Source organism: Setaria viridis, chromosome 7 (assembly GCF_005286985.2).
Source record: "Setaria viridis chromosome 7, Setaria_viridis_v4.0, whole genome shotgun sequence".
Lineage (NCBI taxonomy): Eukaryota > Viridiplantae > Streptophyta > Magnoliopsida > Poales > Poaceae > Setaria > Setaria viridis.
In genome coordinates this window covers 22010914-22025398 of record NC_048269.2, presented here as the reverse complement: position 1 = coordinate 22025398, position 14485 = coordinate 22010914, and the positions used below count along the sequence as shown (strand labels likewise).

Sequence of the window (14485 nt, the reverse complement as noted above, 5' to 3'; positions counted from 1 at the left end):
TCGGTCAATTCCATCTTGTTATTTTCTCTCTCCTTCATTTCTAGTTTACAACTATTTTTGGGTATTTTTGAACTCACATTTTTGAACATGGAGTGAACAAAGGCATCAAATCGCCATGAGTTTACAATTTATTTCCATTTCATGCCATCATTGACTGCATGCGAAAGGACCATTTTACCCCTATTGTGTCTTACATATTCAAATTGTAGTTCTGTGCCATTATGACATATATTAGGAGTATTATTTTTAATCCGTTTGCTTCAATTAAGAAGATACCATTTGTGAAGCATGTTTAATACTGCTTGCTAATGAATGAATGTGACTTGCTGCACAAACACACTATATTTGCTAAGTGTGCATGAAACACACATACACAAGAGACTCATAAGAGTTCTTGCTTGGCGACGAGGGCACATGCAATCTAGTGTGAAGTTTTTTTGTTTGAACTTTGCATATTTGAGGGCAAAAAGATGTTTGGAGGCTACTATATGACATCTTTTATTTCCTCTTTCGAAGATGAACTACGCATCAACATCTCATCACTACACTATTGAGATGGACCCCACATTTAGATCAGTCAGAACAACATGTATATGAAAAAGTTCTTCTTACGATTGGATGTCATATATAATTCTCTTCTGGTTCGACTACTACTCTAGTACAAAAGTTCCCATGAGATCCACCATCTATAGATGGTGTACTATTGCCTGGGAACTCCATAGCACAAACACACACAATAGTGTTTCATTCATATATGTATGAGGCACATAAGACACTTGCAACATATTTTTGCCTCTTTTGAGATGGATTTCACCTCCTTATCAACATCACTACGCAACATGTCCACGATAATATGCTTTTCTTTTAAGCAAATTGTTGGAATGCCACCTTTCATTGAAGGTAGAAAAACGTGGTGCTGCACTTGTTTATGGACTGTAGATGATCATTATGAGAGTAGCGTAGGCGGGGCAGAGCTTAGTTGGAGAAGATGAAGATAAACATGTGCTTAGTTCCGCTACTATCCGGATTGAACCTTCATATGTGATTGACTTGCATATATGATAGAGTTGCTTATGATGGGATTTTGTCTAGCAACCCTTCCAAATGTTGGGCATAGCTTAGTTGGAGAAGATGAACTTACACGTGTGTTGAGTCCTGCCGTTGTTCAAGGTTGAGTCTTCATATGTGATTGACTTGCATCTATGATAGAATTGCTTATGATGGGATATTGTCTTGGAACCGCTCCTAAGGTTGGGCAGAGCTTAGTTGGAGAAGATGAACCTACATGTGTGTTGAGTTCCACTACAATTCAGATTGATTCTTCATATTCGATTGACTAGCGTCTATGACAGAGTTACATACATACGATGAGATGCTATAAACCTCTCCCTGTTGTAATATTACTAGTGTACAAAATTTCCCATAAGATATACTAGGTATAACTTCTGTACAATTGTCTGGTAACCCCATAGCGCGCGCGCACACACAGTATACCGCATATGTTTGAGACACACATATGACACACAATTATGTATAGCACATACACACACAATATACCGCGTATGCATGAAACACATGTAAGCATGACACACATTTTTGTTCTGCTCCGCAGACCACATTTCTAGACTAGAGAGATGAGATCACTGTATAAATCGCCTTCTTGTGCCCATTGGCTAATTGCTCAATGTTTTTTTATCATGTTTCTTCTACACATCATCACTTATACTTTATCTTTCATATCCTTTCCTAAATCCTAACATGAACTTATGTTGCATCTTTCTACAGTTCATGGATTGTAACTGGGGTGGGACTCATTAAGAAAGTAAGAAACACAACTTCGTTGATCCATCTTCAACTTGGTGAATTGCTCGTAGAACCATATATTAAGTGTCCCAACTGCGAATGTGGCATTGATACTAGCAATGTGAGTTCAGTTAACTATTCATATATGATTTAATGACTACCTATGTATCACTATCACACCTGCGCTTTCTTAGCGATATGATTGTGATGACCCTATTTAGTTGCCACAAAAGTATAGTTGCTCAACCTTAGGTGTAACAAAAGTTGCCTTTAAATGTAAGTTATTTTTTTCTGGATTTTAGATAACATTATATGGACTATTGGACTAGACCTGAGCAAAGGACGGGCCAAGTAGGACCGACAAAAAGCCCATAATGGTTCAGACTGAAAATACGCAACCAAGCCAAGCCCGCCCACAAACAGCTTTCGAGCTGGTGTTTTTTGGTTTTTTCGGCTGGGCCAGGCTGCCCGATCTTTTATTTTAAAAAGAACAAAACAATAATCAGACCAAGCTCCGTCGGCTCGAATCTTTTCATTCCAACAAAATGGCTACCATGTCTGACCCGTAAAGGCCGTGAACCGGGTTGAGTTTGCTCATGTCTAATTTGGACGCCTTTTTTTCTTCATAACCTCACACATGCCTTTGCAAGTTTCTTTGGTGTGTTTTGTTCCAAGATAACAAGACAAACATAAAAAATTAAATTGGATGGCAAAGGTTTCTAGATGATAAATCTTCTCATTTACTCCATCCTCCCTCCCCCCTCTGTGTGTGTGTGTGTTGCATCATTTTTGCAGTTCATGGGTTATGATTGGAGTGGGACTTGTTAAGAAAATTAGAAACACAACTCCATGGATCTGTCTCCAACTTAGTGAATTGCTTGCAGAACCGTATATATATTAAGTGTCAAATGTGGCATTTCTTACTATTGAATGGATCAATGTTTTTTTGAACCAATAAATTATCTCATGTCTTATAGTACTTGTCTTAAGTTGATTAAATCATGCATTTCTGTTATTCTGGTAGGTATAAAGATGGATGGTAGCAGCATCAATTTCTTCCATAGAATATCAAATGCAAATAGCTGTGGTCACTGCTAGCGCCCAAGGTCGTTAGTGGCGATGTTGGTAGTGTTTGTGATGAGCACATCATATGGAATGATTGGAAAACACAAACCCATACGTGATGATAATGGTGTCAAGGAAGGCTGGAAGGAGATCTTGGTTCTTTATAGATGTTCCATAAGAGGTGGCAGCAACACATATATATGCATAATTAGGTGATGCATATGAAGACGAAGTTGATGTTGAATCGGTCGTCTCTAAAGTATTTTACCTGTTGGCATAAAAGAAAAGTGATGAGTCTGAAATGGATGATATTGTAGTAGAGTCTGAGGCATCTACTGAAAAAAATGATCCTAGAACCCCAAAGATCAATCCTCCACAGCCCGTAGAGTTTGAGGTGAGGTGTGTGTGTCTAGGGTTGTGTGCATGTGGCCATAGGGGTGGGCCTTCAGGTAACCCAAAAATTTCGAGTTGGGTTATTCGAGTTTTTGAAAATTCGGGTTCCTAGAAATGAAACCTGAGATTCACCCGAAATAAGTAAAATTCAGCATTTCGGGTACCCGAGAATTCGGGTTCGGGTAACCCCGAAATACCCGTACAAGTACCTACACCGGTAAAACACATCGAGTTTCAGAGATCAAACAAATGCAGAAGAATAAGAGTTTCAAGTAGAAGAGAAGAACGACACCAATTTTGTGCAATAAACAACCAAAAGGCAACATCGGTTCACATATGAGAGAGTTTTTTTTTCATAAAAATAGATCACAGACTTGACCACCGGCTGGAGAAGCATGTTGCCCCTTGCGAGCTGCTACCCCTGTTAGTCTGTCACACACAGGCCTGTTCGCTTCAGCTTATAAGCTGGCTGAAAAGCTGAAACGGCTGATTTGTTATGAGAGAAAAATACTGTTTGGTGGCTGATAAGCCAGCTGAATAAGCTGAAGCGAACAGGCCCGTAGTTTCCAAACAGAGAAGATGGAGCTGCGGTTGCTGTAGGCCTGCAGCTCGACGGCTCAGCGTGGCCACACGAGCAGGATTGAAAATAGGCAGAGGCACCGGCAACCACGGGTGAGTCGCGATAGGTGGGGCGGTAGTAGAGCAAGATGCTGAGATGCGGACATGAGACTAGGACTCTAGGAGATCGGGAGGAGCTGCGGACCTGCGACCGGCAACGAGGATGGTGGTGGGGGTTGGGAGGCGTGCGAGATGCGGCGAGCGGCCTGCAGCAGCCAGCAGATGCGGGAGGGATGAGAGGAGGAGGACAAACAAGATGCAGATAAGGTTGGTGAGGGTTTTCCAACGTAGCTACGTGGGCTGGGCTAAAATGTTAGCTGCTGGGCGTTGGGCTTCACGAGTTTCTAGGCTAGATACTTCGGGTTGTTCGGGGATTTCGAGCGCCGGGGTTGCAAACCCGAATTACCTGTAATAATTTTGGGTTTCTAGACATGGCACCCGAGATACCTTCGGGTTTTTCGGGCATCGGGTTTTTTGGTTCAGGGTCAGCTTTTTCGGGTTTGGGATTTGAATTTCGGGTTTTGTGCCCACCCCTATACGTGGGTGTGATGGGAAGGGGGTGAGTTGTGGGAGTGTGTGCTTGTGCCTGGGGGGGGGGTGCGGGTGAGGGAGAGAGAGAGAGGATGTGGGAGCGGAAGGGAATGTGTATGGGGGCTTAAGGATTACCTTTTCTCTCTCTGTTTCTATTGGCGCAAGATCTGGACTTTAGGCTCTTGAGTCAGAAACACGTGAGGACTTGGGAGATTTGCTTAACTCCAGTGCAGGCTCCAAATCGGCTCCCGTAGGTGCACGACGTGCCAGTCAATTTGACATGCAATTGACAAGGGAAACATTAAATTCCTGAGCCGATATGCGGTAAAGCCTTTGAGCTCATATGTAGGTGTTACTTTCAATAAACATCATTAAAATATGTTCAATGTAATGTAAGTAAGTAAATAATATTAATGGCACGTGCCATCGACTGCGTGAGTTGATGGGTTAAGATAAAACTATGATTAAAGCAATAGCCATTAAAGATAACTTGTGTACCACTATCACGACAATTAAACCAATAGATCTAATTAATGTCATGAGCCAATAGATTGGACCTAATCGAGATAGTATAACTCACATGGCATTAACTTCAATCTATTAATCTGAAAACCTAGATCGTGGTAACAAGACCTTGCACGCGTAGCCATCGGCTTGATGACGTCAGCCTGCTACTGAGAGGGATGGATCAGACCCAACCGAGATAGCATCGGCTCAAAAATAGTAGCCTAACACTAAAGATCCAATGGCTAGCGATACGAGGGGCAAAGGTAAAGATCTATCGGACCTAGTAAAGATAGAGCAGTTAAAACATGAAAGGTCTAAACTAGCCGATACGATCAGATAACTGGTGAGCACTTAAAAAGGACCAGGAAGCCGTTAAAAATGACCTAATTAGATATAAGCAGCTCAATAACTGTGAGCATCTGATATAACTAAGAGATTGATGCGGTTCAACTTAGTTAAACCAAACAAACTTGATAAATGTGAGCACTCAAAGACAAGTAGGAGATCGAAATGATGCAACCCTATTTGAATCTAAGTGACTCAATAACTAGCCTTACGCTAAAAGATTAGAATATTGGATAAAGTCTAAAAAGTTCTAATACAGATAACGTAATGACCGAGGTGACGATACTTACAAGCTCGCCGGAGATCGAAGCCAATGCAGCCCTGCTCACTGGAAGAAACTCGCCGACTCTACTCTACTCTTACTTCTAGGGTTTGGCAGCTGGGCGCCAGAAAAAGTAAAGGTTGTATTGATTGAATTGATGATTATTCTGATACAAAGCTCATGGGTTTATATTTATACCTAGAGCAAGCTAAAGTTCTAGTCGATTACGACATGAATCAGTACAATTCTATCCTAAAACTACCTAAGATAATTGCTCCACGCTTCCCCTCGTTTGGTGGAGACATCGTGTCCCAATCAGATTCCCTTCGTTTCCGTTGGCCCTAAGACTTTTACCCCTCCATTATTGCTCCTAGCGAATGCGCCTGATTCATCCTGGACCCTTCTTTCCTCATCGTCTCTTGGAACCCTATCCTTAGCGGTGGACTCTGGTTAAAAATCAGTATCAACAGTTTCTTCTCTCCATATTGTAAACATTTCGATGAGTTATATTACATTCCATTTCCTCCTCCTGACCCTCACCTCTTTGGCATCTCTCCTCATATTTGCGATGGAGGCATCCATCCTTTTCCCCTTTTAGATTTGCAATGGAGACACAATCCTTTTTTTTTCTAAATAATTGGTAAGATCTCGTGTAGCGTTTAGACCGTGCATACGGAATTACATGTATTTGTACTATATTACTAAAAATTCATATAATTACATAAATATATGCCTAAAAAACTACAATGACAACACATGCTGCTCACTTTTCACAAATAAAAATGCTAGACAGTTAAACATAGAGGGTATATCCATTATCTAGGCAATGTAACACATGTAAATTGTCACAACTCACAAAGGATAACGCCTCTCTCTCTCTCTCTCTCTCTCTCTCTCTCTCTCTCTCTCTCTCTCTCTCTCTCTCTCCATACTCGTTTTTCCCGTAAGCATCCGCTACTTCTCCAAGGAAATCACCCCCTTTTTTTCTTGTCTCACAAGTCACAGCTCACATCCAGCAAGGCATCCAAGCCTACATGGCTACGCGGGCCCTACTACACCCCAGCAGTGCAAAGCGAGGCGCTGACGCATATGGGGAGTGAGGGCGTGAGGCGCAGCTTGCTTGTGGCGGTGGCCAAAGGAGAGCGCGCCTCCTGACAAACGCGGGGTCCTGGTGTGTGTCAACCCCGCCTCCCGCTATATATATCGCCTCTCCGGCCACTTACCACCTCACTTCCCAAGAAGTTGCGCTCCGCCTCCGCTCCCCTGCATCCCCCCTCCCCTCCTCGGATGCCCGCACCGCTCCCGCAGCAGCCCCGTCTCCGTCTCACGCTGCTCCTCGCCGCCGCAGCCGGCCATGGCAAGGTAAGAGCAGCGGTTCTTGGAGGGTCGGTCCCCGTCTTGCTTCGATTTTTTTTTTGTATAAAGAAGTTTCTTTTTACGCGCTTTATTTGCTTCCGTTCAATCTTCGATCGGGTTCGTGTTCGTGTTCGTGTTCCGCGGCGGAACGGGAGCCGGGTCAGCTTGCGGGGTCTCTCCCCACTGGCCGTTGGGTGCGTGCGTGCTTGGGTAGCTGGAACGCGGCCTCGCCGTTTCACCCCCCTTTCTTGGCCTCGGATTGATCAAGGAGGAGTGGATTTCTGCGGTGTGGTGCTGTGAATTTCTGACGTGGGGTTGTGGAAGGGGCCGGTCGATCTGGCTCCCCTGAGCTCGCGTGCGCCGAGATGGTTCAGGCGGCGGAGGAATGCAAGAGACAGCGGCGGAGGGGTGCCGGAGATTGGCCATTGGAGGGATCGGAGCACCCCCGCGAGCTGCTGAGCCGTGGTGCGATTTCACAGCTCTCGCCGTGGTGCCCAGAAAAAAAAGGCTGTTTTTTCTTTGCGATCTGTTGAGGTGCAAGAGGAAGCTTCCGCTGGAAGGAAGCAGAGGAGGGCTCTGTTTAGCCGAGCAGATGTTTGTGAATGGAAGGAACAGATACTGGTCTCCGTTAATCCTGAGGTGTTTGTGAATGGAAAGAACAGATGAGATTTCGGATTTTTGCGTGTGGATTGTCGTGGTGCCATTTCACAGTTCTCGCTCGTGCCCTGAAAATTTCTGCTTCTTCTTCTTTTCTTTTTTCTTTTTGGGGTGTGTGTGTGTGTGTGTGTGGGGGGGGGGGGGGGGGGGGGGGGGCGATCTGCTGAGGTGCAAGAGGAAGCTTCCGCTGGAAGGAAGCAGAGGAGGGCTCTGTTTGGCCGACCAGACTGATCCATGATCCATCCTGCGGCGGCGTCCGATCTCCCCTGCTTACTTGACGCTGGGCTCGATTAGCTCCCAGCGTTCAAGTGCCCTGAAAAAGGTGGAGGGGTTTTGCACTCTGTGGAGAACTCGAGGAAGAGGAATCTTCCGCTGGAAGGAAACAGGGGAGGGTTCTGTTTCGCCGAGACCGATCGATCCTGCCAGTGCTGCCCGGTGGTTCGCAACCGCTTGTCTGACACTGGGTTCCGTTAGTGAATGGAAAGCACAGATGAGATTTCAGGTTTGTGCGTGTGGATTGTCGTTAGCTGTGTGTAAGAGGTGATGTGGAAGTGTGAGATTTGTGAATGGAAAGCACAGGTGAGATTTGCTGGATGAGCGTGGTGCGCGGAGCGCACACAGAGAGTACTACTTCATGGTCGTGGCCTTGTCTCAGATTCTCAGTGTTGTCAGTTTGTGACTGCTAATTGAAGGGCATACCGGATTGGTAAGGTCAGGTGACAGAGTGCTCTGTTAGCCTCCTCCTGTTGTGTTTGTGTGACAGGGCACCACACTTGACAAAGTTGCAGTTCAAGTGGAGGAATGAGCAGAGACAGATGGTGCAGCTTGTCTCTTCCTTTTTGGCAGGCACTATTAGTGATATTGGCCATTGCTTGCTTGATCATAATTGGACAGAATGTGGCAAATGATTTGGGAAAATCAGCAGCTCCAAGGTAGCATGGCACTCATGTCCGTGGCCATTACGGGTTCCCCTTGGTCAAATCAGATGTTGAGATCAGAAAACGTGGTCAAAATTAGACGGTTGATGATCGCATTCCTACCATTTTTATTGGAGTAAAGTAGTCGAATTAATAGCTTACTTGGCCTTATGATGTGAACCTAGCTGTACACATTCATTTACAAACTATCAGAACTTTGTTAATTTGCAGCTTAACCTAGTCTCTGAGCTATGCTGCTTATTAAATTGTTAGAGATAGCTTGTCCTTTAGATCAGTAGTATTTTCTATTCAGAAAAAAAGAATTGAAAATAGTGATTTGTGCTGTGCTTGGATGTGTTTACTTCTTAAACTGAGATAGATTCATTCTCCAATGTGGACTTCTTATTTTTACCAATTATGCCTTTACGTTGTGCTCCTGTAGACCACATGTTTAGGGTAGAGAGATGAGATCGCCGCATCATCTCCTTGTGCCCACTGCCTAATTGTCCAATGTTCGTTTGATCATGTGCCTGCTACACATTGCGACCTGTACTTACACTTTCTCATCAAATAGTCCTTGCTTAAATATATCGTCTGCGAGGTTCAAAAGATCCTTTCATTAATCTAACATGAATGGGTGTTTGTTGTACCTTTCTGCAGCTCGTGGGTTATGACTGGGGTGGGACTCATTAAGAAAATAAGAAACGCCACTCAGTTGATCAGCCTCCGACTTGGTGAATTGGTTGCCGAACCATATATCAAGTGCCCCAACTGCAAATGTGGCATTGACACTAGTGATGTAAGTTCAGTTAACTATTTGTAGTTACGAGTTTATGACTGCTATGTGTATTTTATTGCGCAGTCGTTTGATAGCCTCTCACTGAATTTCGAAAATGTCCTTCCATACACGCACTCTGATCCAACACAAGTAGGACTGTAGGAACACTTCCTTTCGTAGGTAATTTGCTCTTTTACTTAATGGTTAGTTTGTATGCTTGTTGCGCAACATAATGGCATGGATGTTCTAGTTTCATCATACCCATCGTTGTAGTTGTGATGATTAATATGAACCTTTATCTTGATGAGCTGACAATGTATTCTTTGGGGGATAGATTGAAAAAACTAGGACTTGTAGTAAGCTGTTCTGTTCCAAGCCTAATGACCACAGCCCACAGCTAAACTAAATCTGACCCATTTTTTCAGAGAAGTTATTAGTCATTGCTTCACTGTCACACCTGCACTTTCTAAGCCATATGACCTGCCGAACCTTAGCTTAACATTGACTGGAATTTTTCACATTCTGATTGTCTTTGTTTTACTTTGGAACCTCGCATCTTGGTTTTCAGGTTTCTTTAGTGTGGCCGGCACTTCCTGCTGGTGTGAAATTTGATCCGTCAGATTTAGAACTCCTTCAGCATTTACAAGGAAAATCCAACCTGCCAAATTCGACTTCCCATGCACTTATTGATGAATTTATACCTACTATAGAAGAGATGGAGGGAATTTGCTATACGCATCCCAAAAATCTCCCTGGTACACGCTTCTTACTTTTGAATTGATCAATGCCTAATAAATTATCTCATGTCTTGTAGTTGTTGCCTTAAGTTGATCAACTCGTATGCATTTCTATTATTCTGGTAGATATAAAGATGGATGGTAGCAGCCTCCATTTCTTCCATAGAGTATCAAATGCATATGGCTGTGGCCATCGCAAGCGTCGCAAGATTAGTGGAGATGATGACAGTGTTTTTGATGAGCGCATCAGATGGCACAAGACTGGAGCATCCAGAGCCATATATGATGAGAATGGTGTCAAGAAAGGCTGGAAGAAGATCCTGGTTCTTTATAGAGGTTCTAGGAGAGGTGGCAGCAAGATAGATAGAGACAATTGGGTGATGCATCAGTATCATCTTGGTGCAGATGAAGATGAACCGGATGGCGAATTGGTCATCTCTAAAGTATTCTACCAATTGCCATCAAAGAAAAATGACAAGTCTGAAATGGGTGATGTTGAACTAGAATCTGAGCCATCTGCTGCAAAAATCGATCCTAGAACCCCAATGATCCATCCTCCCCAGTCCTGTCTCCCGAACAACAGCCCATGCGACACCGATCAGTATACCCCCAATCAGGTGGATCAGGTAAATGTCGTAAATCCAATGCTCATATTTGATGATTTCTCAACTTGCTGCTGGGTATAAAAATCCAAATTTTGTCCTGTGTTATTCAGAACAGCTTCGTTCATATCAAAATAGCTCGTTCGTATGGTCATATGGATCATGCCCAGAACAGCTCTGTTCATGTTACTGTATTTTCTTTTCGGTTAGCTGAAGAATATTCTTTCATATTGCTTTCTGAATTTGTGACAGCAAGAAGAATGCAGCACATCTGTCTGTCCGGTGAAGGTTGAAGCAGCCGAATGCTCTGCATGGTCTGCTGAATTATCACCAGCTGTTGTGGTTGCGAATCTTCCTGCCTGGGATGAACCAGGGCAGCCCAGGGATACCACGGATCCAGACCCTGAACCTGAAGCACCTATACCCGTCGACGGTTCTAACACCGACCCGTTTCATGGGTTGCCTGAGCTTGACACTACTTTTCCATGCCTTGGGACACCTTCAGATTGTATCAGTTTAGCTGTGAGTCTGTCTCGTGCCTCTAGCTTGTTCACTTGAAGCAGTAAAATGACATGGTCACAACCTTGTTGTCAAGGTAAAACGCTCATGGGTTTGTTTTGTAATATTTCAGGACATTCAGTTGGGCTCACAGGATAGCTTCCGGGGCTGGCTGGACAGCTTCTACTGACACGAAGACTTGAGCTGGAAGCAGTGGCGCTGCTGAAAAGAGCCAGTTTTGTATATGACTTTCCAGTGTCTGAATCCTCACCCCATGAGATGCTTCTTCGTTGTGCAACTTTGCTCTGTGCAAGCCTACAAATTCAGCATCTCGTGGGAAATTTTGTACAGTAGTAGTGGTGGAACCGAGAGAGGTTCGTAAGCTCAACTGTATTTCATAGCCGTGTTGTGCTGCAGTGATGCTCGTCTCAAGTGTAGCGATGCTGGTGTGTAGTCCAGAGAGTTGTGTAGTAATAGTAGGGCCAGAGATCGATGCTTTGGCGTTTGAATACGAGTATGTCTTTGTGGATTCTTATTTGTTTGTCCAAGGTTGCAGTTGGGTGCTGCCCCCAACTTAAAGATCATTTTAGCTATTCTAGACATAAGTATATCAACGTGTACCTACAAAAGCGGCTATTCTAGACATAAGTATACCAATGTGTACCTACAAAAGCCAAAATGGAGAGAGAAGACCGAACATTCTGGCAGAAACTGGAGTCATGTACAGCCTCCTCTCGTTTTCCCTATTATTGTCCAGCGAAGATCACAAGAAAAGCCACTCTAAGCACGCATGGCTTGGGAAATTCCTCCATATTTTTAACCTAACCCCTAGAGCTAAATTAATGTATGTAAATACCACTGCACTACACTGAAACAAGCATCATAATCTGAAACTACTGCACAGCACGGCTGTGATACCCATGGCCGCTGAACCGAATATGTAAACAGAAATAACAGACTTATCAAAGTAGTTAACAAAACAAGTATGCCACACATAAGTTTATGAAGTCATTAAAATGTTTGATTGCTGCCACAAGTCCACGACTTTAGACTGCATAAGTCGACCAAGTCAACGACTCTAGACTCTAGTCTGCCCATTCGTTACAGATACAGAAAAGTCAATCAGCCTATACTGCACCTGGCAAAGTCGACCAAGTCACCTTCACTGAGATTAACGCAAAATCAGTCTTTATTTCCTGAGTATCATGCCCATGGGTTTTCGACTTGAAGTAACAGCAATGCAGGTCTGAACTGGATAACAGTGAGCCTAATTTGAACTTCAAATCTATCAAAGAATCCAACACTACAGCAACCACAGACCTCTTTAAGCAACATGACTCAGCAATGGCACCATCAAAGAGCCTGATTTCGTTATTCAACCCACTGGTTAAACAACCGAGAGACAAACTGAAACTGCTTTGAACTTCCGATATGAGGACCTCTACAGTCGCCTCAACTGCATTTTCAAGACGTGACAATATTAGGTCAATTGCACCACAACCACCAGTGATGCGAACTCTGGATGGACACCATAAGCCCGCAGGGCCTATTATTGATGCACCATCGATCAGCTGTAGCTGTAGGTCATCCTTTTCTTGCTCGCCAGACTTGATCCTCATGTCATATTCAATTAGAGCATAGTCCATCATATCTATCCCTCGCTTAGGGCCAGCCATGTTGATAAGAGAACCCTGCAAAAAAATATTATTCAGCAGCTCTTCATATTAAAGGAAGAAATATCTAAAGCTAAATGCTTCCCTTACGATGTTTCACTTGTAACCGAATTTATTTAAAGGAATATTTACAGCTGATAACCAAGATCTTTGTCACATATAAAAAAATTGGTTACAAAGTGCATAATCGTTAGATGGGGAAATCAACCCCATTACTCATCTGATTTTGTTTCAAATCCCAAATATTTACATGAGCCTGTGTGAAATGAAAAAAGAGACAAAAATGACTTCAGTGTTGATGGAATAATTAATGCTATGCATAATGCCTATAAACAAAAGAAAATCAATTTTTGTAGTTTACAAAGCAGCAACCAAGAGTCCGAAACATCAGCAACGACCAGCAATCAAGCAGACTCCTTATTACAATCTGAAACATTTTTAATGTCAATGCTCTGCTCATCTCAAATGCTGCACGCCTTGCTGGCTTGTTCGATTCATGGATGAAGTCTCACTTCCTTTGTTATTTAAGCTTGTTGTGGTACAGCTTCGGCTAATTGATTGGAAATTTGGGGTTTTAATATGTTTGAAAATTTCTTGTTGATTCATGCAAAATGCTACTATATCACTAATTATTTTGGCTGTGCTGGCTGCATGTTGATTGAAATCAGGAAGTTCGGGGTTACTCAAACCCAAATTTTTGGGTACCCAAAAATATCAGGTTTTCATTAATTTAGGCAAATCTCAGGTAACAGTTTTCAAAACCTGAAATTCGAAAAACATGGAAATCCGACCCAAATTTTTTTGAGTTACCCAATCCCTACCATTGAGAGTATGTAATTATCCAATCTCATATGTTCTATCTATGCATGTGATAAGTTTAGCCTTGCATTATGAAATGAACAATGCAATTTAAATAAGGAATAAGTCTACTCCCTTGATAGTATCAACTATGAAGGTTCCTCTACCTAATGCACTTAAGTACAAAATTGGGTAGTTGCCTCCCGAAACAATTCCATACCATCTAAATCTATAGCCTAAATGATTCTCAGTGGATGGGTTTGGGTAGTGGTTTTGCCCACGTGGTAGCGTGTGCATAACAGACCACGTGTGGAAACCACCTCCAAAACTGCTCCGAGGTGGTTTTATACTGGTATAAGTGGACAAATCTCAAAACCGTGGGTGGATGGGTGGTTAGATAGACTTATTCCCTGAAATAATTGCAGATAAATATGGATGTGATCATACGCACCTGCTCGATAACGATGGGTTCATCCCTGCTAAAATTGACGACATAATTGAGCAACGGGTCCAGCTCATCCCGCACTGCTATGTATCCATACAACTCTACTGAGCCACCATCCATAGGAATTTTAGCCAACTCTAATGAGAAAATTTGCAACATGCAACCCGGATAATGTTGCATGCAAGTTCCATTGTGAATGATGCAATATGCGGAATCTGATAATGTCATTGCCTCCAACCGAGCTTCATAAAAAGTACACTGTAAGTTTGTTGGAAATTAATGCAGTAAAAAGTAATTGACATTCGACACGTAAATATGCTATTTGAGGATTACTATCGGAAAATTTACATTTTCATCTACTATGTAGAAACAACCTATGTTCTTTTTACTAGGAACTGTTCTACCTCAAGAGTTCTTTAGAACACCCAAAGAAGCCATTGCCTTGAAAAGCTTATTGGTTGCTTCCAGGGAAAGTATTGAGCATGGGGCTAATGAGGATT

At 43.1% G+C, this 14485-nt stretch overlaps 2 protein-coding genes across 2 annotated transcripts; one reads left to right on the top strand and one right to left on the bottom strand.

Annotated features, from left to right (window-relative positions):
• The first annotated feature begins 6676 nt into the window (after window positions 1-6676).
• Window positions 6677-11604, top strand: LOC117863237 (SUPPRESSOR OF GAMMA RESPONSE 1). Its single transcript, XM_034746858.2, has 6 exons — window positions 6677-6886; window positions 9115-9253; window positions 9801-9987; window positions 10096-10595; window positions 10824-11093; window positions 11203-11604. Exons 1-6 carry the CDS (start codon window positions 6879-6881, stop codon window positions 11257-11259), a joined length of 1161 nt encoding a protein of 386 aa, XP_034602749.1. The 5' UTR covers window positions 6677-6878; the 3' UTR covers window positions 11260-11604.
• A 484-nt stretch (window positions 11605-12088) lies between these two features.
• Window positions 12089-14236, bottom strand: LOC117864757 (uncharacterized). Its single transcript, XM_034748857.2, has 2 exons — window positions 13992-14236; window positions 12089-12760 (listed from the first exon to the last, which is right to left on the bottom strand). The coding sequence occupies exons 1-2, from the start codon at window positions 14211-14213 to the stop codon at window positions 12197-12199; spliced, it is 786 nt and encodes a 261-aa protein (XP_034604748.2). The 5' UTR covers window positions 14214-14236; the 3' UTR covers window positions 12089-12196.
• Window positions 14237-14485: the final 249 nt, after the last annotated feature.

Bases quoted from the DNA above. Each gene is read 5' to 3' on its own strand.
- LOC117863237 (XM_034746858.2), top strand. The intron at 9,988-10,095 runs GTACACGCTTCT...TTATTCTGGTAG, and splicing joins GCATCCCAAAAATCTCCCTG to ATATAAAGATGGATGGTAGC. The intron at 11,094-11,202 runs GTGAGTCTGTCT...GTAATATTTCAG, and splicing joins CAGATTGTATCAGTTTAGCT to GACATTCAGTTGGGCTCACA.
- LOC117864757 (XM_034748857.2), bottom strand. From the start codon at position 14,213: ATGACATTATCAGATTCCGCATATTGCATCATTCACAATGGAACTTGC. The intron at 12,761-13,991 runs GTGCGTATGATC...ATTTTTTTGCAG, and splicing joins AACCCATCGTTATCGAGCAG to GGTTCTCTTATCAACATGGC.